The 24,573-nt window shown below is 37.2% G+C and overlaps 2 protein-coding genes across 2 annotated transcripts in view; one reads left to right on the forward strand and one right to left on the reverse strand.

Moving 5' to 3' along the window:
* The window catches only part of LOC136039869 (aspartate dehydrogenase domain-containing protein-like), a 35,854-nt gene extending 30,272 nt beyond the window's left edge, over positions 1 to 5,582 (reverse strand). The window contains exon 1 of the mRNA XM_065723811.1: positions 5,467 to 5,582. Within this exon, the coding sequence (XP_065579883.1) occupies positions 5,467 to 5,581 (115 nt within the window). The 5' untranslated portion in view covers position 5,582. The remainder of the gene's footprint in view (positions 1 to 5,466) is intronic.
* Positions 5,554 to 24,573, forward strand: part of LOC136039868 (dynein regulatory complex subunit 2-like) — a 69,159-nt gene continuing 50,139 nt past the window's right edge. The window contains exons 1-2 of the mRNA XM_065723810.1: positions 5,554 to 5,602; positions 20,034 to 20,208. Coding sequence (XP_065579882.1) covers positions 20,038 to 20,208 — 171 coding nt within the window. The 5' untranslated portion in view covers positions 5,554 to 5,602; positions 20,034 to 20,037. The remainder of the gene's footprint in view (positions 5,603 to 20,033; positions 20,209 to 24,573) is intronic.

Genomic DNA, 24,573 nt, shown 5'->3' on the forward strand with positions numbered 1-24,573 from the left:
CCTTGCAAAGCTATCATTCCCTTGATTCTATATTTTAACCTAGAATCAATAAACACAAAATATGATGCACGAGTACTGCTGTCGGGTGATTAAACACTTTTTGAAGCAAGGTAAACTGAAGCTAGCCATAGTAATTCATGCGGACGAAAACTTATTAGGTTTGAAATTTCTTATCTTTGTCGCTTTTTGTTCTATCTTTCCTCTTCAAAAGAAGAAACTCAACAAGATTTGTCTGAGCATTATCTTATAAACAGTTCTTGGTAACGAGCTGTAAGTAAGGAGCGACCCGGCTCAATAGTAACCGAAACTCTAAAAAACGGAATTTGATACCAATAGATACGTCAAAAGAACTAAACTTTTATGCTGAGTATCTTGAATTTGCTATTTAGTAATAATTCACAGTAGAAATACGGTAAAAAAAGAGAAAAAAGTAGAACAAGGACGAATAAACAAAGAATTACGTGGTTGAAATTGGGCCCCTCCAGAAATCAGGGGGGGGGGCCATGGCCCCCCCTGCCCCCCCAAAATGGCACCACTGTAATTATGTACAATTCACGTCCTAGTTCTTATGGCACTTGATATCTACCAAGTGACATATAGCGATCGCAAATTCTGTTGGTCTGTCGGTCCCGGTTTTGCTACTTTAGGCATTTCTAGGTAAGCTAAGACGATGAAATTTGGCAGGCGTATAGACCAGATTAAATTAAAAATTGTTTCCCTGATTCGACCATCTGGGGGGAGTGGGGGGGGCGGTCAAATCGGAAGAAATAGAAAAAATGAAGTATTTCTAACTTACCAACGGGTGGTCGAATCTTAATGAAATTTGATATTTAGAAGGATATCATGTCTCAGAGCTGTTATCTTAAATCTGAATCGGATTTGGTGACATTTGGGGGAGTTGGAGGGGGGACCTAAAATCTTGGAAAACGTTTAGAGTGGAGGGATCAGTATGAAACTTGGTGGAAAAAATAAGCAGTTGTCCTAGATACGTGATTTACATAAACGGAACGGATCTGCTCTATTTGGGGGAGTTGGGTGGGGGAGGGTTAATTCTGAAAAATTAGACAAAATTACGTATTTTTAACTTACGATGGAGTGATCGGATCTTAATGAAATTTAATATTTAGAAGGACCTCCTAAATCGGATCTCTTACTGTAAGTTCTGACCGGATCCAGAGTCATTAAAGTGGGGTGGAATTGGGGGGGGGGTCTAAAAACTTTGAAAACGCTTAGTGTGGGGGGATCACGATGAAACTTGATGGGAATAATAAGCACAAGCTATAGATACGTGATTGACATAATTGGAACGGATCTGTTCACTTTGGTATGAGCTCTAGCAAAATTCTAAGAATCAATAGATTGATTTAAAAAGAAAATCAGAGGCTTAATGCCGGTTGGGATTTAAAATAAAAGCTGTGAGTCACGAGGCCCTCCTAAATATCAAAATTCATTAAGATCCGATCACCCACTCGTAAGCCTGTACTCCTGAAAAGTGTCCGCTCATTACACTGGCCCTGTCATAGCACTGTCCGACACACTTTGACCAGTCAAGGCCGATACCCTTTATTTCGTTGTAAATGAAGTCGGCCAAACTCTCAGCGTCAACCTTGCGCATGTGGTAGCAACCTATGACCCTTTCTTTGATTTTCAGGTCATGAACATAGCGCACTAAGATCGCGAGTTGTTCCTTTTTCGAGAGGTCTTTTGTCTCGTCAGCAAGAACGGCAAAATATTTTGCTTCTCTGACTTCTTTCGCGATAGAACTTTTGATTTCATTTCCTATGACCTCAATGTAGTCGTTTTGGTACTCGTGTGACATGTAATGGCCATAGGCCTTACGAGAGTTTTTCATCAAGTCCGGGTTGATTTCTGTTAAAAGATGTACAGTCTCTACGAAATTCCCTTGATTGGCACTAGACTCCCCTTCATCATGGCCACGAAACGCAAGACCTTGCCGTCCAAGTAATGATGTAGTTTTTAGTAGAGCTTTTACGTACTGTCTATTCTCTAGTATTTCCTTTTCGCGTTCTTTGGAGAGGCATGACGCAACAGATTCGGCCGCCTCCGTCTCAATAGCTTTAAACTGAGTCAAAGAAATGGTACATGCTTTGTGTCGGTCGCTGTCTTCGTGCTGCCGTATCAGCTCAGAAATGTCTTTCCACTTTCTAAATCCTACGTCAATGAATGCTCTAGCTCCATACCTTTCGCCTGATCTTAGCGAGGATCCACTGAAATGTCGGCAATTGAAACAGAACACCGAGTCCTGTTCTTTCGAATATTCGAGCCATGGGTATGCCAAGAAATAGGAGCTGTTAAATTTTCGTGTGCGATTCCCGATGGTAGTGGCGGGATAGTCAGTCAAAACTGGTTGGCAGGGGTTATCATACGGGTTCACGGACAAATTGGTACTGATCGTTCTGGAAGCCATTTCCTCCGTTTGTGGTTCGCGCAGATTTGTCTCCTCAGAAATGTGTCTCACGTCCAGGGTCTGCTCGTTTGTCGGTAAAACTTCGGTAGCCGATGGGTTGTCCCTTGACGTCCCAGCATCACTATCCTACAGAGTAATCAAGTTTTAATTAAAAACAAATTAAAAGTGATGTCCCAGTTACTTCTTTTACCAGTACTTCACCGATAGTTATATTTCTAGTTTACTAAATACTCGACAAAATTTGCAACTTGGATGTGTCCTCTTGTAAATTATTAAGTTTCATCCAGATGGGATAGTTATTCGAAGTATCAAAGAATATGTCGCTGAGTATTCTTTTTTTATGGCACTTTCCCTTCGGCCAAGTGCCATATAGCGATCGCAATTTCTGTCCGTACGACAGAATTTCTGTCTGTCCTGTACTGTAAAGGGCGGATGAACTCGTACACGAGTCAATGGCCTCTGCTAGAGACAGAGGTGTAGCTTGCCACTGTCTCTAAATTTACCTGAGCATCAGATATTGCTCTCAAATAGAAAACTAAAGAACCAGTGCTACGCATCTAAGGTTTTATCCAACGACTATGCGATACCATCTACCACGTACGGGGCAATCGACGAACCAGACACCGCGTCCGGGGTAGCCGACGAACCAGATACCGCGTCTAGGGTAGCCGACGAACCAGATACCGCGTCTGGGGTAACCGCCGATGTGACGACCGGCCCTGCTGGAAAGATTACCGATAACCTGACGACCGTCTACACCGCAACCCCAATTTCCAACGTGGCAAATCGTCCATCAGACCTCCTGCCCGTTTTTACCCCTAAAACAACATTGTTACAAGGAACTCTGAATGTAAGGACCCTGGCTAAGGAAGAATCAACTGGTATAAATGGGACATCATTATTCTGTCAGAAACACATCTTCCAGTAACTGGTGTTGAAAAGGTTGGGGACAAAACACTACTTTAGTCAGGTCGTAACGATGGAATTCATCGCCAAGGAGTAGGATTTATTCTTTCGAAGAAAAAAAGGAAAAAAATCGAATTTCCATGAAGCTAAAAACTTAAACTATTCTGCTCTATCATCATTCCTATAGCTATGTATGGCTGTGAAACGCGGACAGTCAGAGTAGATGATTCCAGGTGACTCGCCGCGTTTGAGACAAAGCTGCTGCGTCAAATCACCGGGATAACATACGTAGATCGAGTCTCAAACTCCGACCTACTCAAAAGACGAATATAGCACTATTATCCTGGACAGGGGCCACGTCCAACAATTCGGGTGGCTTGGCCATGTCCAGCGCATGCCGAACGACCAACTTCCGAAAATTGCCTTCGAAGGTCACATCCACGGTTCTTGCTCTCGAGGTCGCCCTCCGAAGCACTGGAAGAAAAACTTCTCCAATTACAACCTCCCTGGTCTTCTCAGAATGGCACAAAACAGAGAACAGTATAGGTGACACATACATTCGCTGGTGAGGAAAGAGGCACCAAAACGACCACCAAAGCCGGATGGGACTTAAGTCAAAGTAAGTCAAATCCTAAGAATCGTGATTTTTAGCTGGTAATCGCTTTCATACAGATTTACATTCTGTGAAAAAGAGCACTTTTGCTTTTGAGTTTTGAAGTTGTTACTAGATATTGCCTTGGGGTTCTCAACTCAGGGGCTCTAGGTGTGCACCCTTAGGATTCTGGAAAGTTACCTCGAGAATTTTGGGACTTTAGAATAAGATTCCAAATCATGGAACCATTAGATTAAGCACAATTCAGAACACTGAGCAGTGTCCCTGCAGACCGTAACGTAGATATCGATAATTGAAAAGTCGATATCGGACTACCGATATTTTTCAGAAAATCGGTATTTTGATAATCATATCGAATGTTGCAGGGGCTGATTCGTGATTAGTATATATTTTTCATAGTAACCAAAATAAGGACAAAAGCACTCAAGTAGGCGAAGAAAAAAGTCAGAGGACCTCCGAAGACGTCATATCGAATTTTAGGCCAGGTCAGACACGTATTTAGCAACAGTGGCGTAATTTCATCAAAATCCTTGGGAGCCAGTTTTCCAAAATCAAATAAAAATGACACTAAAAACAAAAAAAAATCCATTTGGTACTGTAAAGGTACTATTTAGTACTCTAAAAGCACTTTAAAGATACTTCATACTACTATAAAGGTAAATATGTCCTAAAATAACTGATCTATTTCTGTTGGTGCTTGAATTATACAGGTTTAGGTACTTATGTGTAATATAATACACACTCAATAAGTGAATTTTCGTGAATACTAGTGAAATAAAGCAAAATATAATGAAAAAAAAATACTTTAGTAAAAAAATTATGAAAACTACAACAAAGAATCATGGAAGGGGGGCCGCCCAGAGCACATATGAAATACGAAACCTAAACTAACCTAGCCAAAGTACAAACTAAATATTTAATTAAAATATAGCTATTATGTAGTTTCTTACGTAGTTTCCCGGAAACTTTCCCACCGACCCGGTCTGGTATAAGTGCAGTGAAAACTGGGTATTTCTCATGTTCGCGATAAAAGTTACCGAGTGTGTATTATACAACACAAAAGTACCAGGTTTATCTTGGTTTTGACAAGATTTTGGAAGAAACTAAATTTTGGCTGGGGGTGGTAAAATGGGGTCGAGGGAGGCCGATGTCTGGGAGGGGTACTTGCCTCCCCGTGCTTCAAACCAAATTGCACCCTTGTTAAGCATTCATTGCCATATTGCCGATCATAAATTAATAAATGTATTTTTATCCAAGTGTCTATAGACTGTAAACGGACAATATTTCGAAACTGTAATTGTTCAATTAAATGTTTTATTTTTCCGGGGACTATGTTCGCTTTTGAACAGTAAAATGAATATTTTTTTGTGTCTTTAGTCTTTTATTCGTATAAACCAAGAGGGATTCAGATAACATTTAGTCATATGTGCCAATAACAGTAAAAATGTGATTAATAACCAAAAAAAAATTATCCAAAAATTTATTTTTGTAAATAGCCTAACTTAGAAAGCAAGATCACCTATGTGGCCGAATCCCAGAATTCCGATTTTCATCTTTTCTCCTTTAGTTAGTCTGAGACAATGAACACTAGATGTTTTGTTGCTACGATACACTGAGTAAACAGGTTTTCGCATCGACATTGTAATCTTGCCAAGGTATTGTAATTTTGCCTGGAATCCTTTTAGGTTAGATCAGTGAAAGAAATTGTAATGACACTTTTATCATAATCTACTTGATCACACGACAAACAGAATTCCTAGTCAGACCCGTTGTTAGCAGGGTCATATATTTAGAAAACAATTTTTTACTTTAGAATATGCAGAAAAGTTGTAGCTACTAGTGGCGTAATTTCGTCAAAAATATGGGGGGAGGGCGCAAAACTGGAGCCAATTTTCCCAAGTCAAGTGGAAATGACTGTAAAGACTGAAAAATGAGCCATTTGGTACCATAAAGGTACTATATTGTAATATAAAAGTACAGTGAAGGTGCTTTATAGTAAAATAAAGGTAAATATAAACTAAAGAAAACTGATCCGTTTCTGTTGATAATTGCATAATTCAGGCTTATCTTAGTTTTGACAATATTCTTAAAGAAACTAGATTTCTGCTGGGGGGCGCAAACTGGGGTCCGGGGGTTCTGAAGCCTGGAAGGGGCAGTTGCCTTCCCCCTGCCCCATAGAAAGTTACGCCCCTACTCCTAGGGCAGGACACAATTCTAATGTGCAAATATATATCTAAAATTATTTCGTAGGCATTTGCAGTATGTCACTTTTTTTTAACCCGTGTATCTGCAAATGGAACGAATGCTGATAAAATCAAGAAACCGAAAAACACAATGGAAATATATAATTAGGACTATATATTTTCATATTTGTGGGGTTGGGGTAAAGTGTAGCGGACCTACAGTCAAAATGTGTCAAATACAATTATTCTGTATATTGTAAAGTAACAACTGTTATCTTAACGCACTTCCTTCTCAACAACCCCAAAGCTAGCTTATATCCATAGTATTATTCACATATTAATGTAATATTATATACAATAATACATAACATTCAAACTATAATCAATAGTTTTTAAAATTGAATCCTAAAGATTGACTTTTCTAGATAGAACTTATTTGCTCAGGCAGGAAAGATGGGGTACATAGACAGTCAGTATTAGATATTAATCACAGAACACTAATTCCTAAATTTATTACCAAAAAGTAGAGGGTATTAGGTATTGTAGAATATGCTCCTGTAGAACCGACTAACGGAGATAGTAGTGACTCAGATAAATTGTATTTACAGCTACAGGAACAAATAGACAAGGTCCCAGGTAAAAAAAATGGTGTTTTTATTAGGAGATTACTAACTCCCAGGTCGGTAGAAATAGGGTAAGCTCGGCTAAGTAAATTGGTTGTTGGAAAAGAAAACAGCGATGGTTACATACTGCTGCAATTTTGTATGAATAACAAACCTAGGACGGTAAGACGGATAACCTTATTGATTATGTTATTGTAAACGGAAGACTGCCAGTATCAATACAAGATACTAGGGTGTATAAGAGTGCTGTTATTGGTGTTGAAGCAAAGATCACCATCTAGTAGTCTCTAGGGTTAATTTAAAGCTGAAGTTTCGGATAGGTAACTGCCTCCCGGGAAGTTATGACGTTGGTAGACTCCAGGATGAGAATTGGAGAGAAACTGTCTTGAAACAGTTGAATACAAACGAGTTTAAAATTTGACAATCTAGACTAGAAGATGGATAGAATAATCTCTGGAAAATAATTTGTGAAGTTACTAATGGTGTCTTAAGGATGAAAATTAGGAGCAGCGCTAGTAATATTTGTGAAAAAAAAACTATGTTTAATAAAGAAGACAAGGGGCTTGTAGAATAATTATTAGAGTAATAGATCATATAAAATAAGAGGAGGATAAAGAAAGTGGAAAAAATATTATGATATAAACTAAAAAGATGTTATGTGGAGACCATGGATAAGAACGTCGAGGATCTGGGAGATGCAGCAGCTAGACGGCATAATAGTAAAATATTGTGCTGGCATATCAATAAATTGAGAGGGAGTGGTCAATCTGGGTCTGTCCCAGTTAAAGATAGGAAAGGCACCACAATTAAAGATAAGGAAAGAGTTAAAGAGAGATGAGTGGAATATTTTGAAAATGTTCTAATTCGAGATACAGTTGCAGGGAAAGATAATAGAGGAAAATGCAAAAATGTCTGATACCTTGGATGTGAAGAAAGATTTGTTTTTTGAGGATGAACTAGCGACAGTGCTAAAAGGATTAAAAAATTTTAAGTCCCCAGGTGCTGATAATGTGGTAAATTAGTTTCTTAAAACTGGCCCTAATTTAATCACTGCATACGAAAGAACATAAGATCGAGTACGGTAAATATAGACGGATTAGCCTGGTCTCTGTAGGTAGCAAATTACTTAATAATATCATCCTTTTCAGACTGAAAGATGCTGTCGACAAAGTAGTAAGAGAAGAACAGTGCGGGCTTAGGAAGGGTAGAGGATGTGTTGATCAGTCGCTCCTAGGTTAATAATTGGGAAGTGGCGGATTTATCAAACACCTGTTATTCTCGGATTTATAGATTATGAGCAAGTGTTTGATTCAGTTGATAGAAAAGCTTTATCAAAGGTCTTACCCTTGTATGGTATTAATTAAAAAAACGAGTTTTTTTAGCTGAAAGTAAGGAGCGACATTAAAACTTAAAACGCACAGAAATTACTTCGTATATGAAAGAGGCTGCTTCCTCATCAACGCCCCACTCTTTACGCTAAAGTTTGACTCTTTCTCTCAATTCTTCTTTTTAAAACAGTAAAAAACTTTAGCGTAAAGAGCGGGGCGTTGATGAGGAAGCAGCCTCTTTCATATACGAAGTAATTTCTGTGCGTTTTAAGTTTTAATGTCGCTCCTTACTTTCAGCTAAAAAAACTCGTTTTTTTTATTTAATTTCTGAACGTTTTTGAATCAATGCATGTTTTGATTTTGGCTCTTCGCAGAGGAATAATCAAAACGAAATTCTGCATATTTTTTTTTTTGGGGGGGGGGGCTAAATGGCTTTCTCATAATTTTGATCGAATGATTTTGAGAAAAAAAGAGCGGGGGCGAAGCCTAGTTGCCCTCCGATTTTTTGGTTAATTAAAAAGGCAACTAGAACTTTTAATTTTTTACGAATCTTTTTATTGGTAAAAGATTTACGTAACTTATAAATTAGCTTACGTAAAGAACTTTTGTATTCTCATGTTTTTATTACATATATGAGGGGATTCGCCCCATCGTCAGTACCTCGCTCTTTACACTAAAGCTTAAATTTTATCCCAATTCATTAAGAATGATCCCTGAATCACAAAAGCCGTAGAATAAATAGTTGAAATTACTAAAAATACTTTAGCGTAAAGAGCTAGGTATCATAAGGAGGTGAGCCCCTTATATGGGTAATAATTTCTGTTTGTTTTAAGTTTTATTGCTGTTCCTTACTTCCAGGTGAAAAAGCTTTTTCACATTTATTTTTTAATTTTTTTTTAAATAATGCTAGTAAATCCTGCTCTCCCTTCATGGAAGTTTTCTTCTCCCATGACAAATTCTCGATGGAAAGTTCCCCCAGCATATCCCCCTCTTCTCAACCCCTCCCCCAACCCAAAAAATCCTCCTGAAAACGCCTGTATACTTCCCAATAACCATTACTATATGTAAGCACAGGTTAAAGTTTGTAACTTGTTGCCCCTCCCACGGGGACTGTGGGGGAGTAAGTCGTCCCCAAAGACATAGTTATAAGGTTTTTCGACTACGTTGAATAAAATGGCTATCTCAGAATTTTGATCCGTTGACTTTGGGAAAATAATTAGCGTGGGAGGGGGCCTAGGTGCCCTCCAATTTTTTTGGTCACTTAAAAAGGGCACTAGAACTTTTCATTTCCGTTAGAATGAGCCCTCTTGCAACATTCTAGGACAACTGGGTCGATACGATCACCCCTGGGAAAAAAAAAAAAAAACAAATAAACACGCATCCGTGATCTGCCTTCTGGCAAAAAATGCAAAATTCCACATTTTTGTTGATAGGAGCTCGAAAATTCTACAAAAGGGTTCTCTGATATGCAGAATCTGATGGTGTGATTTTCGTTAAGATTCTATGACTTTTAGGGGGTGTTTCCCCCTATTTTCTAAAATAATGCAAATTTTCTCAGGCTCGTAACTTTTGATGGGTAAGACTAAACTTGATGAAACTTATATATTTAAAACCAGCATTAAAATGCGATTCTTTTGATGTAGCTATTAGTATCAAAATTCCATTTTTTAGAGTTTTGGTTACTATTGAGCCGGGTCGCTCCTTACTACAGTTCGTTACCACGAACTGTTTGATACCAGATAAATGCATTAAAGTTATTTGTGCGATGTACGAGTATAACACTGCTGCGGATAAGGTAGGAAATGATGCTGGCATCTGGTTTTGTATTAAGCAGATTTAGTCTTAAGGAGCATAAGAAAGGTAATAGCAGAACACGGGAATAAAATGGGGAAGAAGAACTTTCCTGGACTTGGATTATGCTGATGATTTAAGTATCCTAGATGAAAGTGTTGGCAAAATGAATGAACCTTCAAAGATTTTGCGAGTTCAGGGTGCTAGAATAGGTTTGAAAAATAATATTTAGAAGAATAAGTCGCTAAGGCTGGGAATAAATGAAGATGAAAAGGTGACGTTGGGTAACGAAAAGATTGATCAAGTTGACAGTTTCACTTTCCTTGGTAATATTATTAGTTAAGACGGTGGGGGGCTGTGAAGATATTGAATGTAGAATAGCCAAGGCTCAGGGTGTTTTTGTGGGTTTTTTTTCACAGATGAAACATTTTTGGAAGAATTGGAAGATAGGTCTGTGAACCAAGATTAGAATATTGGAAGCTACAGTGATGACAATGGTTTCCATGAAGTGAAAAGCTACATCTTATTATCAAGACACTCCCCACTTAAATTTAACTCACTGCACCCCATGAATTCTATGTTGATGCTAGAAAACCATAGTTTTCACGGTCCTACGACGATAAAGAAAAAAACAAGTTTTTAAAAAGGAACTAAAGAATTCAGCTATCCAAAAATAGAAATTAAATAATGTACCCAAGTATTTATAATTCCTAAATTAAAATTTTTGCCTTTATTTTTGCTATAATATAGCTATAAATGTTTAATACAACGTCGTTGAAATGTAATATTTAAACGCACTCCCTTCTTTATTATTGTCAGAGACCCCCCCCCCATCTCCAACTTAAATTGTCATGCAAGTATTGGAATTTAGAAATAATTTTTCCAAGAAAAACTATTAAAAAGTTTTACCATTATCTCCCGTCTGAGAATACAGAGTTTCACGCTCATTTATTTAAAGGACGATAAAACAGGCTTGGCAAGAGCCTCAAAATTACTTCTCAGGGCAAGTGTGTGGACCCCCGTCTCATTTTCCTAAAACCCTTTTTCAAGATAGTGAAAAGTGGCTAAAGTTAAATTTTATGAGAAATATGCTAGAGGAAAAAGCCACAATCAAGACACTTGAGAGTTACAACTAGGGGAGGAGGGGGCTCATTATTATTGTCAGAAAAGGCCGCTTGTTTCCTTATTTTTAATATAGTGAAAGAATATCATCCAATACTTTCATTGATGAAATATATTTATTTAAGTATTAAGGGGTGATATTTTCCAGTCGAGAGCAGCTGATATAAATGCGGGTCTTTTTCAGTAATTATTTGAGATCTGTCCGGTACATGCCCTAAGGTAATTATTTGCGATCTTTATGAATATATTTTATGAGCAGACAACAGGATGTCCCACAGAGGCGCCATTTGGGCCAGATCTTGGGATGAGCATGAACTAAATCTGCCCCCCCCCCCCGATTCACTTCGTGTCGCGTAAGAAAAATGCGGGTTTGGCAGCACATCGATCAAATATTCTAAGTAAAAACGCATTTTCAGCACCCGTGTGTTACTTGGAAATGTACTGTAACCAAATGTGGAACTCAGCCACACTGACCTCTAAGATTAATTATAACAACGAATAATACAATCAGCGAGGTTAAGTGATTAAACTGAAAGTGGAAAATTCAACCAGACTACAGGCTGGTATTCCTCAGCGAGAAACTTTATTATTTAAGTAAACAATACGTCGGTGAAAGTAATCTTCATTGCTATGCTGAGGGTTGTAGCCGAAATCTCGGTTTTCCTTCAGCAGAAATCTCCCAGATCAAATATATTTACAAAAAGGAAAAATATAACAAGATAAAAAAATATTACAACACTCAAGGTAACAAGGGGAACCGCCGAGGTTTCATCCTTGCAAAATCGTACAAGCTGGTCATAGTCCAAATTTTTTACTAAATCCTTCTCTGCAAATGTCAAAATGAGGTGACTGAGACGATTATCTCATGTTGTAGACCGCAGGTAGTTTTTCACTATCTCTAGGCTAGAAAAAAAACGCTCATTACGAAGTACTTTAATTATTTCTGAATAAGCCACTGGTAATGCCTGAAGATGGTTTTTTATCAGCCGGGGGAACGACAAGTTCGGACCCAGTCTATGCATTTCCATCATCTTCAAAGAAACAAATATTTTCAGCGATGGCAGTTACAATGGTACAACCACGGTGTTAACTCAAGTAAAATTAACGCAGTAAACCAAAGAAAAGTTTTATTTTTTTACACGCGTTCATACAGAACTTCAGCTAGGACTATCCAAAAATTTACCAATTAGTGCGACACAATTTTTATCGGCCGGGGGAATGACAAGTTCGGACCCAGTCTATGCATTTCCATCAAACACTTCGTGGTTACGAACTGTAGTAAGGAGCAACCGGGCTCAATAGTAACCAAAATTATAAAAAATGGAATTTTGATATCAATAGCTATATCAAAAGAATTGCATTTTAATGCTGATTTTAAATATATAATTTTAATCAAGTTTAGTCTTACCTAGCAAAAGTTACGAGCCTGAGAAAATTTGCCTTATTTTAGAAAATAGGGGAAAACAATCCCCTAAAAGTCATAGAATCTTAACGAAAATCCCACCATCAGATTCAGCGTATTGGAGAACACTATTGTAGAAGTTTCAAGCTCCAACCTACAAAAATGTGGAATTTTTTATTTTTTGCCAGAAGGCAGATCACGGATGCGTGTTTATTTGTTTGTTTGTTTTTTCCCCAGGGGTGATCGTATCGACCCAGTGGTCCTAGAATCTTGCGAGAGGGCTCATTCTAATGTAAATGAAAAGTTCTAGTGCCCTTTTTAAGTGACCAAAAAAATTGGAGGGCACCTAGGCCCCCTCACACGCTAATTATTTTCCCAAAGTCACCAGATCAAAATTCTGAGATAGCCATTTTATTCAGCGTAGTCAAAAAACCTTATAACTATGTCTTTGGGGACGACTTACTCCCCCACAGTCCCCGTGGGAGGGGCCACAAGTTACAAACTTTGACCAGTGCTTACATATAGTAATGGTTATTTGGAAGTGTACAGACGTTTTCAGGGGGATTTTTAGATTAGGGGGAGGAGTTGAGAAGAGAGGGATATGTTGGGGGAACTTTCCTTGGAGGAATTTGTCATGGGAGAAGAAATTTTTCATGAAGGGAGCGCAGAATTATCTAGCATTATTTAAAAAATACATTGAAAAAATAAATATGAAAAAGTTTTTTTTTCAACTGAAAGTAAGGAGAATCATTAAAATTTAAAAGGAACAGAAATTATTAGGCATATGATGGGCTCACCTCCTCCTAGTACCTCGCTCTTTTTAAAGCTAAAGTATTTTTAGTAATTTCAACTATTTATTCTAGGGCTTTTGTGATTCAGGGGTCATTCTTAAGAAATTGGAACAAAATTTAAGCTTTAGTGTAAAGAGCGAGGTTCTGACGAGGGGGGTCAGAGTATACGTAACAAAAACGTGTGAATACAGAAGTTCGCTACGTAAGAAGGTCAAACGGGGGGAAGAAGCTATGGCGATCATATCGGCATCAGATAATTCAATATTGAATGACTCGAGCTCGCCCAATTCAAGAGGAGTAGAAAATAGTTCACTGAGGTCGTTAGCTGACAATATTAGCACAATTTTGGCCACAATTCAATCAAATACTGAAATTCTGAATGATTTATCTGGATCAGTTAGGTCCATCGAATCTCGATTATCACACCTTGAGAATTTTGTTGCTACCTCCCAAAAGGAATTCTCCGAATTAAAACCTAGAATGGCTACTGTTGAAAGTGAGTAAAAAATGATAAAAAGTAATTTATCTCTATTAGCGGAAGAAAATGTTCGTTTAACATCTGAGTTATCTTTATTGAAAGGGAGAACTATGAGAATAGAAAGCAGAGATACTGAAAAAAAAATTATTGCTTTGGAATGTCCCAGTTAATGATGAAGAATCAGCTAAAAAAATCTTTGAAAAAGTAATTACTGATGGAATTGGCTTGAATTTGGATTTTGAATATTCAGTGGTAGACATTAACCGTGAAAAACAATTTATCAAAGTGGAAGTTGCAAGAAAAGAAGCCCGAATTCTTATATTGAAAAACGCTAGGAGGTTGAAAAACAAGTCAATTTTAGAGCATTCTAATATCTTTGTGACGGATGATGCCCCACAATCGGGCCGAGAAGTTCGAAGGAAATTATTTGCTGTGAGGTTAAAATTACTCAACTGTGGAGTTAATCGTGGGGATGTTTGGGTGACGAAATCGATCCCGCCACTTTTGTGTATACGCCAGTGTCCAAACACTGAGCCTCTAAAAGTGACTGTTGACAAAGTAAATAAGGATTTTATGGATTCAGTTTTGGCACATATCCCTCATAGAGTTGATATTCATAGGGGTTGCTTTGGAAGTTCTATGGAAAAGTGAAATTTTTTCCCTTTTTTCAGTTATTTTCTGTATTTGATTTGTTTGAAGGTTGGGTTGGATGCGCGAAGGGATAATTTGAATGAAATGAAGGGTAGTAACAAAATTACGAGTGAAGAAAGTTTTTTGTGTGTTTTTTTCTTTTTTGTTCATTTAGTTGTAGTTGGAGAGAGTGTTTGCTTGGTTGTTGCATTTTGATGCTTACAGTGTGTATGGATTCCCGTATTGTTTTTTCTTTCGTATTTCACGTTGAATCATCTGTGATTTTTAGTGCTTTTATTTTTCAGTGGGAGAAGCATGGGGGGTACTCCTTGGCATGAGGTCAAAGCACGATAATGGTTAATCCCTGCACCTAGACTGGAAGAATTTGAAAGAAAATCAGCCCTCTTTAGTAATGTATTCCAAACGCCCCTTGCCCATGATAATAATGAAATTTTTAACTCTATTTTAGTTCCTCAAATAAATTTTTGTTTTCTCATGAAATAGCTCATAAAAACCAAAATATGAGGAGAATTTCTTTTTGGAACTGTCGTGGTTGGAGGAGTGGGCAAGGTGCGATTGAATTTTTTTTATTTGAATCTGTCGGAAGGTGCGACAGATAATCTTGGGGTTTGTGAAACCCCACATTCTTGGGGTTTGTGATATTCTTGGGGTTGGGGTAAGCAGAAATAAAAAAAAAAGCAAGTGGTTTAGCAATACTAGTTAAAAATAATATTCCGGCGCGACTGAGAGAAGAATTTCTATATCTGAATACTGAGATGGTTTTTGAAAGCTGTATTGTTGAATGTTTTTTTACCAAATAATGAAAAAAATTTGATTGCTGTAATTTATTGTCCTCCCTCATCTAGCATGGCAGACTTTATTGACAAACTTGAAAATATGTTAAGCTTGAAATCAAATCTTCGAATGCCATTTTTATCCTTGGGGACTTCAATATTGATTTAATGGGATGCCTCCCATCAAGCCTGTAAAGGATTGACCGACATGTCCTTCAGTTTTTAGAATGTAACCTTTCACATGGTATGAGCCCAGTGCGTTTTATTCCGACACGAATTACAAATCCATCTTTTTCACTGATTGATAACATTTTTGCCCCTTATCCATACGAGGCTAAATTTGTGGTTATGGAAGATACGTCTGATAATTGTATTTTAATGTCTGACTTCAGAGCGCAAAAGATTGCCAATAAAGAAACCCTATGAAAAGGAGAAATTTTTCAAAAGTAAATATGAATGAACTGAAATCTAGTCTTAGCAATATAGATTGGAGTGAAGTTACTAACGAGAATGATTCAAATACATCCTTGGATGTATTTTATCAAATTCTGAACGAAAACTGAATCTTCATTATCCATTTAGAGCTACATACCGGAAAAGAAACTCACCCAAAAAACCTTGGATAAGTATATCACTTTTAAAATCTGTCAAGGAAAAAAATCGACTCTATAAGATAAAAATGAAATACCCCTCAGCTCATAATGTACAGCGATTCAAAAATTATAAAAATTTGCTGGTTAAAATTCTTAGAACAAGTGAATAAATTTATTATGAAAATTCATTTAAAAAATCGGATTCACCTAGGACTACATGGAAATTAATCAAGGTAAAATTAATCAATGGTGTTGAATTGAAGGGGAAGGATGTTGTTGCAGATTATTTTTGTAATTACTTTTCCCATTTTAGTGCTACTGCTGATCTGGAATCCCCTGAATCTTTATTTGGTTCATATAAAGATTATCTACCGTCATCCGAAAATTCTAGTATGTTCCTGGCCCCTGTTACTTTCGGTGAATTCCAGAAAGTTATTACGAATTTAAAACGTGGTAATTCCCTAGGTCTAGATGGGCTCTCCACAAATATTCTGAAAGAACTTGCTTGTGTAATCCATGTCCCATTGCTTCATATTTTAAACGCATTTATATCATCAGGGATCTTTCCAGAAGTTTGGAAATCTGCACGAGTTATTCCAATTCATAAGAAAGGTGATAAGACAGATGTAGGCAACTATCGCCCAATAGCTTTTCCTTCTCCAATATCTTGAAAAAATTCTAGTTCTAGAAAAAAAAAGTTATAGAAAAAATTATTCAAAAAAGAATTGTATCCTATTTTAAAAAAAGTAATTTATTTACTAAAAATCAGTTTGGATTCAGGTCGGGTCATTCCACTGAACAAGCTATTGCTGCGCTAATCCTAGAGATTAATGGTTCACTAAATGATGATAATCATGTGTCTGCTCTCTTCTATGATATAAAAAAGGCATTTGATACGCTAAACCATGAAATCTTGATGGAAAAAATTAATAACACATGTATTAGAGGTAAAGGCCTAAAACTAATAAAATCTTACCTGCATTATCGAAAGATTCAGGTAGAAATAAATGGGCATCTATCAAGCCATACCGTTACTGTTGATTTTGCAGTACCCCAGGAATCAGTATTGGGGCCATTACTATTTTTGATCTGTATAAATGACCTCCCAAGATATTTGCCCCAAGACAATAGCTTAGCAGTAATTTTTGCAGATGATACGGCTGTGACAATAAAAGCTAAAACCCCATCTTTGTTGGTTGAGAAAATGGTAACAGCAATGAAATCTTTGAATAAATGGTTTGCGTGTAACTACCTAGCTCCGAACTTTCCTAAAACTGAATTCATGATTTTCGGGTAGTCATAGCGGTCGATAAATAAAATTACGATAGATGAGTTAATTGTAAATCAAATTAGGATAAAAAGAGTACATTCATTTCTTTACCTTGGGATTATTCTCGATGAGCTTTTATCTTTCCGTAAGCATTCTGATTATTTGAGATTGATACTTGCCCATCATTTAGGTTGTCTTCATAGATTGAAACAGGTGTCTCCTTTCTCCATCCTTAAAATTTTATACCTTTCTCTAATTGAACCATATCTTAATTATTGCTCCATAGTTTATCTCAACACATTTATGGTCCATCTGCAACCTCTGCAGATAATTCAAAATAAGGCAATTAGAATTCTGGGTGCTTTTGTTCATCTCCCTGCAAGACTTAAAAATATGTCAGAAACCCAAACTTCATATCTTTTTGTCAATATAATTAATCTCAAACAATTGAAGGACGTGCATACAGCAATGTGGTATTATGATATCCAATCCTCAGCAAATTATTTCGATGATTTGGGTATAATTGGGACTCCCACTTCTCCTGCCCACTGCATCCGCTCCAAGAAGTATCGCCTTCCGCCAATCAAATCAGAAAGAGCTAAATTCTCAATCAAATACCAGATTCCTCATATTGTAAATAAACTTAACTTAGTAGAAATGTCTCGAAGTTTCACAAGTCGATTTTCTTTAAAAAAAACATATTTCAAAAATAATTCTTTGCCTGGATGTTGGGATTGATTAATAATAGATTTTAGTATGTATTTTGCTGTGGTATTCTCACGCTGGGGTGGCCTCCTCTATGATTTCCTACCTTGTATGTTTTTTTGTCTTAGTTTTTTCTTCTCTTTTTGGAATTTTTAGTATGACGAGACGTTGTGTTTTTTTCTATGCATTTGTTCTGCCCCAGCCTTACGAGCTCTGCTCTCTGTTGGGCCGTAATATTGTTTTTTTTTATATTTTTAATTTGAATTAGTAAATATTGATTGATTGATTGATTTAAAAAATAGGGAACTTTTTAAGACAGTGGGAAACAAATTAGAATGAATACTTCGGCTGTATGTCTAAGGGCCGTCCTCAGCAATACAAATAAGAAAAAACAACTTACGAGAGGATAAAATCTATAAAACTAAAATAAACAATTTTTCAAAACAGTCCCAGCATCCTTACCTCAGTGAAGTTCTAAGTGAGTCTTGGTTGAACTTCACTGAGGTAAGGATGCTGGGACTGTTTCCATCTGCTCAGAGAAGACTGATTTTCTGCCTCTTTCTCCTTCTTCAAGGCTACCAATTTCCGCTTTTGAGCTCCTGACAAACTCATGATAACAAACAAATAAGATTTTGAATTAACAAGATCACAAACAATTCTGTCACTCCAATCCCAATCCCTAGGATGACTATACTAACTAATGCTAATTTCTATTAATACCTTAGGTTATTAGGCGTAAACTCTTCTACTTCTCTCTGTAAAGTGTGATTTTCTCTGTGATGTTTTCTAGAGTTACATGGTAGTGTTGGCCTACAATCTGGGATTTGACCAGTAGAGGACGTCAGGCGTCTCTAACTTTCGTAAGGTTTATGTGTCGAGTAAAAAAATGTTTATTTACACACATGATACAGTAAATGTACATAAGAAATATACAGAATAAGAATTGACTTGAATAATCTAAAACGGTGGCTTATAATCTAAAAGAATGAAAATATTGGGACGATGTAAGGACTATGTCCCTGCTTGAATGGCCCCCTGAAGGTTTTTAAAAGCAAATCATGATTTGGCTGGGGTCTCGTAGGTTTTCAAAAGAATATCCAAAGAAATGCTGGGGTAAGTTCTCAATGTTTTTAAAAAGAAATCACTAGGTAACGTTTGCATCTTGACTAGTAGATCCTGAATGTCTTTCCCTAGTCCTAGTAGGTTTTTTAGACATTCTGAATTAAGTAACTACTTTAGAAATCTTGGGATAAAGAAGCTCCTCAAGGTCTTTAAAAAAAGGAAAGAAACTGTTATGCATCGCACAAAGAAATCCTGATTTGGTGGAGTCCCTAAAGGTTTTCTCCACACCCCTTGGTTTTTCGTCATAAAAATAAAAGAAAATACTATTTGGTGTGGGTCCCTGAAGGTTTTTTCGCGTAAATGTTTATTTGGCAGGTCTCATAGGCTTTTTAAAGAATCAAAGAACTATTATGTAAAACCCAAAGAAATCGTAGGGTAAGGAAGCCCCTTGAAGGTTTCCCCTACAAACCTAGGTTTTTAAGCATAACGACCATAGAAAAAAACTCCCTATTATGTAACAGATACCTGCATCTCATAGAAAACACCCCCCTATGACGTAACAAACACCTGCTAGCTGTCGTCGGAATGACAGGGTAAGGTTCTCGTGGAATCCAGGGACACGGTTCTCATGGAATCCAGAGATAGGGCTCTCATAAAAACCATCTTGGGGATACTACTACTATGTAATGCTTTTTAAATGCATACTCCCAACCAAAAAGCTGTTCTGTGGTTATGACGGTGCTCCGAAATTTCTATAAATGTAGCATGTGTCTTGTTGACCGCTACACCATTGCAAACCGAGCTTATGGTCTCTCATATTTCATTTTGTTGATATAATGGCAATATTTTTTGTTCAAATAGTTTACTAGTTACAAAACCAAAATGTCCATTCCAGATATTTAGTTAGTTATGCCTACAGTATGTTGCAAAAGCCTTGAGGCTATTGTTTTATGCAAAATCGATTGAATGTCTCATAATTTGAAGTCTTTAGCTGTTTGACCTGTTAACTCCAAAAATGATTGCAATACTGCGTCTTTCTACAATTTGTTGTTCAATACAATAATCCCTGGCGGAAAAAAAAGAGAAAAACGGGACACGTCACTGCTACCAATGTAAAAAGGTGAATTTCCTTGTTTTTCAAGATGGGGATCTCTAAACCTCGAATTGATGTTTTGTTTGTTTAATCTTTGTAATTAACGTCTCTTGCATAATAAACGATTCTTATATAATGACAAGATTTGTCCAGTAACTCATTATAATTATTTGAAACCGTATTGCATTGAGGGTACCTTAAATTCAAAATTTGTGTTTCAGAGCCATGTTCTCTAATAGTGCAACTAAATATGGTAAAAGTGAATCAAAGAAGTCAAAAAAGACATCCCAAAATAAGCGAAGTAATAAAGTGAACAAGTACCAAGTTGAGCAGAAAGCTGCAGTTGAAGAGGAACGCCGAAGACTAAGAGAAGAACTAATCCAGATATTTCTTCAAGTAGGTTTTTAAAATCTTTTTTAATGCAGAAAAGTATAATCACAAGTCTTTGTCATTCAGCGTAAAGTTAATCAGCATAATTGCCGGGAAAATTCAGTAAACATGCGGCAAAGATCCTTCTAAGGTATTTTAATCTGCTAGAACAGTGGTTCTTAACCGATTTTGGGGCATGCCCTGCCTTGGGATTGCTAAAGTCTTGATGCCCTCCTTGTGATACTTATATTTTGTTACTTAAAATTGTACGTGCATACGCCTAAAGGAATCTTAAAAGACCATTAATTTTGCATTTTTTTGGGGTCCTCCTCTAGGTATATTTCATACTAATGAGAACTATTGTCTGAACACAATACCTTTTATACAATGTATTACGCCATTCCAGTGCCATCAGTAATATCCCCTTGCTGGTTTTCAGGGGAGTCCTATCCCTGGATTCCAAGTGAGCCCTATCCCTGGATTTTATGGGAGCCCTATTCTGTCATTCTATGACAGCCAGTAGGTGTTAATCCTGTCATAGCGAATGTTTTTTAAGAGATGCAAATGCTTGTTATCTAATAGGGAATATTTTCTAAACGATACAGGTGTTAATTACCTAATACTGTTATTACTACTACTAATAATTCACCGCAGCACCAAGCCGCCTGAGGTGAAAACAGCTGCGAACACTCCTCCTCCATCCCAACCGATTCAGAGCCTCCCTCTTTGCAACCTCTCAGGAAGTTCCTATTTCGTTAAATCTTTCTTTATGACATTCCCCCACCCCAGAAAGGACGACCTGATTTCCGTTTAGCTCTAGACGGTTGGCCGAAAAGGACAATCTTCAGTAATCTGTCATTCTTCATCCGCAGAACCTGGCCTAGCCATCTCAACCTTTCTTTCATTATAGCCCTAGAAAGCGAGATTGAACCAAATGTTTGTACAGCCTACTGTTTGAGATACGATCAGTGAGCTGGAAACCCAGAACAGCCTGTAGGCAATTTCTCAGGAAAACATGTAGTAAATCTTCATCCGCTTTTCGGAGCGCCCATGTTTCAGAGCCATATTTGACCATTGTCGTCACTGTACCTTCCAATCAGTGTTGCCAGATGTAGCATAATTATGTGGAACGTAGCATAATTAAGAATCAAAAGCATCCAAGCATAATCCTCCTTATGATAGCATAACTGTAGCATAATCTAACACGATGTAGAGCAACTCATAACGTCACATCAATAAAACGAACATCAAAGATGGTTTATCGAATTTTTCGACCAAACTAAAGTAAAATTTTCGGCACAGCGACAGACTACGAACCATCTGGTATTTTTTTTTTTGTTCTGATCCTGTGGTCTATGGCCTATGGCAAAGAAAAGCGCACGCAAATATTTGAATTTAAAGAGATGTGGTGATTGCTTGGATTGGATTGGTGAAGATGATTGTTTGATGAAATTTTGAGATTTAGAGGGGTTTCATGTTGTTGTTGTTGTTGGTGGTGAACGGTGAGGGAATTTTGCATTGCAATTAGGCTTAGTCCTTTCAACGATAAGCAATGGTTCATGGTTCAAGAACTGGTTGATAGCCACTACACACCAGCTGACACCAGCTAGACACCAAACTATCGCCGAAACTCCAAAAGATTTTGTGAAAAGCTTATGCTGATCAGATATTGTTTTCAAATCTACCAAAATCTATCACTGGTGGCTAGTTACAGTTAGGGATTCTAGTTTTTGGTAGACACTTCATGAAGTCTTTCCCCAAAGACAAAGGCTAGCTTAAAGGATTCTCAGTACCACTAAGGAAACATCCCTGTTTTGGTAATCTCTGGATGGCTGTCAGCCAGTTCTTCAAAGTTGTGTTACTCTGAGTGAATGGCTATCTGAAATTTACCGACCGAAAATATGAACTTTACCGACGAAAGAGTTTTTCCAGATCTGGCAGAACTCGCCGAAAGGATGCTCTCCCTATCGCATTCGAACGCAGACTCAGAAATAATTTTTCCTTGGACCAATGATGTCAAGAAAAAAAAGCGGAATAGGTTGAAGAAAGAAAATATTGAAGCCGTGCTGGTCACAAAATCGCGACTAAAAACAAAAGATACAGTTTGCTACAAATATGTCCCTACAGACAATCAGATCAAGCTCCACACTTTCGAGAACCTCTACGTAGCCACCCCACCCCCTGGTCAAGAAGTCGAATCCAAAAGCAAAGATGAAGAAGATCATTGAATATGAACCGCATTTTTTCCTCCTTTTTTTAATGTATCTGAAGTAAAATTTTGATGATGATGTAAGACACTATGTTTTTCAAATGCCGCCAACCGCTTCGAGAAGAAAGACGACTTGCGAAAAAAGACGAAAAACGGGAACCAAATTGTGAGCCAAGATCCTTCCCCTGGGCATAAAAAGAAACCTTTTTACTTAACTTCTATGCTATTTTACTTTTTTCTTCGCCTCCTTTGTTTATACCTCGCTTTTGTTCCCTTAGCGGGTTATAAATAGATTATTAGGCTATTATTATCAGATTATATTCTATTCAGAACCTTTATTAAGATAAGACAGAATTCGACTTGTCTCAACTAATCAACTTTTTCGTGAAACCTGGGAAAATATAGAAGCGTAGCATAAATCTGTCCAAAAAAGCATAATTCTGGGCTCCAGGAAGCATAATCCTCTCCGTCCGATCTGGCAACACTGCTTCCAATATTGTAATCTTGTCTTGCAGACTTAGCTTCCTATTCTCCCAAACTTTTTTTTAATGTGGAAAAACACCATGAACATTGGCTATTCTACTTTCAACATTTCAAATACTCCCACCGTCTTTACTAATAATACTACCAAGGTAAGTGAAGCTACCCACCTGATCAATCTTTTCGTTACCCAACATTTCTTTTTCATCTTTACTTATTCCTAGCCTTAGGGACTTAGTCTTCTTAACATTAATTTTCAAACCTATACTAGCACCCTGAATTCACAAAACCTCTAAAAGCTCATTTATTTTGCTCACACTTTCTTTTAAGATGTTCAAATCATCACCATAATCTAAGTCCAGCGGAGTTTTTCCTCCCCATTCTGTGGTTTCCCATTGCCTTTCCTGTGCTCCTTAAGACAAAGTCCATCAAACCGATCCATATAAAGGGGGATAGAATACAACCCTACTTAACTCCTGATTTAATACAAAACCAACTGCTAACCTCATTTCCTATCTTAACCGCAGCAGTATCATTCTCGTACATAGCACCGATCACTTTAATGTATTTGTCTAGTATACCATATAAGGATAAGACCTCAGCCAAAGCTCTTCTATCAGCAGAATCAAACGCTTGCTCATAACATATAAAACTGAGAACCAGAGGTGTTTGATAACTAAGAAACTACTCATTTTATTAACTTAAGAGTGAAAATTTGGTCGACACATCCTCTACCTTTTCTCAAACCACAGTGTTCTTGTCTTAAAACTTCGTCTACATCATCTTTCAGTCTAAAAAGTGTCATATTACTAAGTAATTTGCTACCTACTGAGACCAGACTAATGTCTCGGTAATTACGAAACTTGCTCTTATCACCTTTCTTATACAGTTGTTTACTTGAGGTTTTCCTAAAATTATTATGTACTTCCTGTTTTTGAAAAATCATATTCACAATCTTCAGGAACTTATTTCTAACCTCAGGGTTACCATATTTAAGAATCTCATTTACCACACTATCAGTACCTGGAGTCTTATTATTTTTTAATCCTTTTAGAACTGTCGCTAATTCTTCCTCACAAAACAAATCTTCTTTTACATCCAAGGTATGACAATCCTTTTCATTTTCCTCTATATCTTTTCCTGCAACTGTATCTCGAGTTAGGAAATTCTCAAAATGTTCCACCCATGTATCTTTAACTCTTTTCTTATCATTAATTGTGACCCCGTTCCTATCTTTAACTAGGACAGGCCCAGATTGACTACTCCCTCTCAGTTTGTTGACATGCCAGTACAATATTTTACTATTATACCGTCTAGCTGCATCTTCCAGATCCTCAGTAATTTTATCCATGGCCTCCACTTCACACCTCCTTAGTTCATATACTTTCTCCACTTTCTTTACATTCCTTTTGTTTTTTTATATGATTCATAACTCAGATAATTCTTGTGTCAAACCTCTTCTCCTCTCTATTAAACATAAAACTTTTTCAGTAAAATTTCTAGCGGCAGTCTTAAATTTCTTCCCTAAGACGCCATCAGCAGCTTCACAAATTGTTTTTCTAATCTTGTTTTACCTCATAGTTTCTTTTTAAAATATCTACGAGGGCCAGGCCTTCCTTACTCCAGGATCACCGCGGCTGATTTGTAATAGAGAGTCTTTTAAAACCTTTAGGGTTAAAATCCCACCCAATCCTTTCTTCTTT

The sequence above is a fragment of the Artemia franciscana genome, chromosome 20 (genome assembly GCF_032884065.1).
Source record: "Artemia franciscana chromosome 20, ASM3288406v1, whole genome shotgun sequence".
Lineage (NCBI taxonomy): Eukaryota > Metazoa > Arthropoda > Branchiopoda > Anostraca > Artemiidae > Artemia > Artemia franciscana.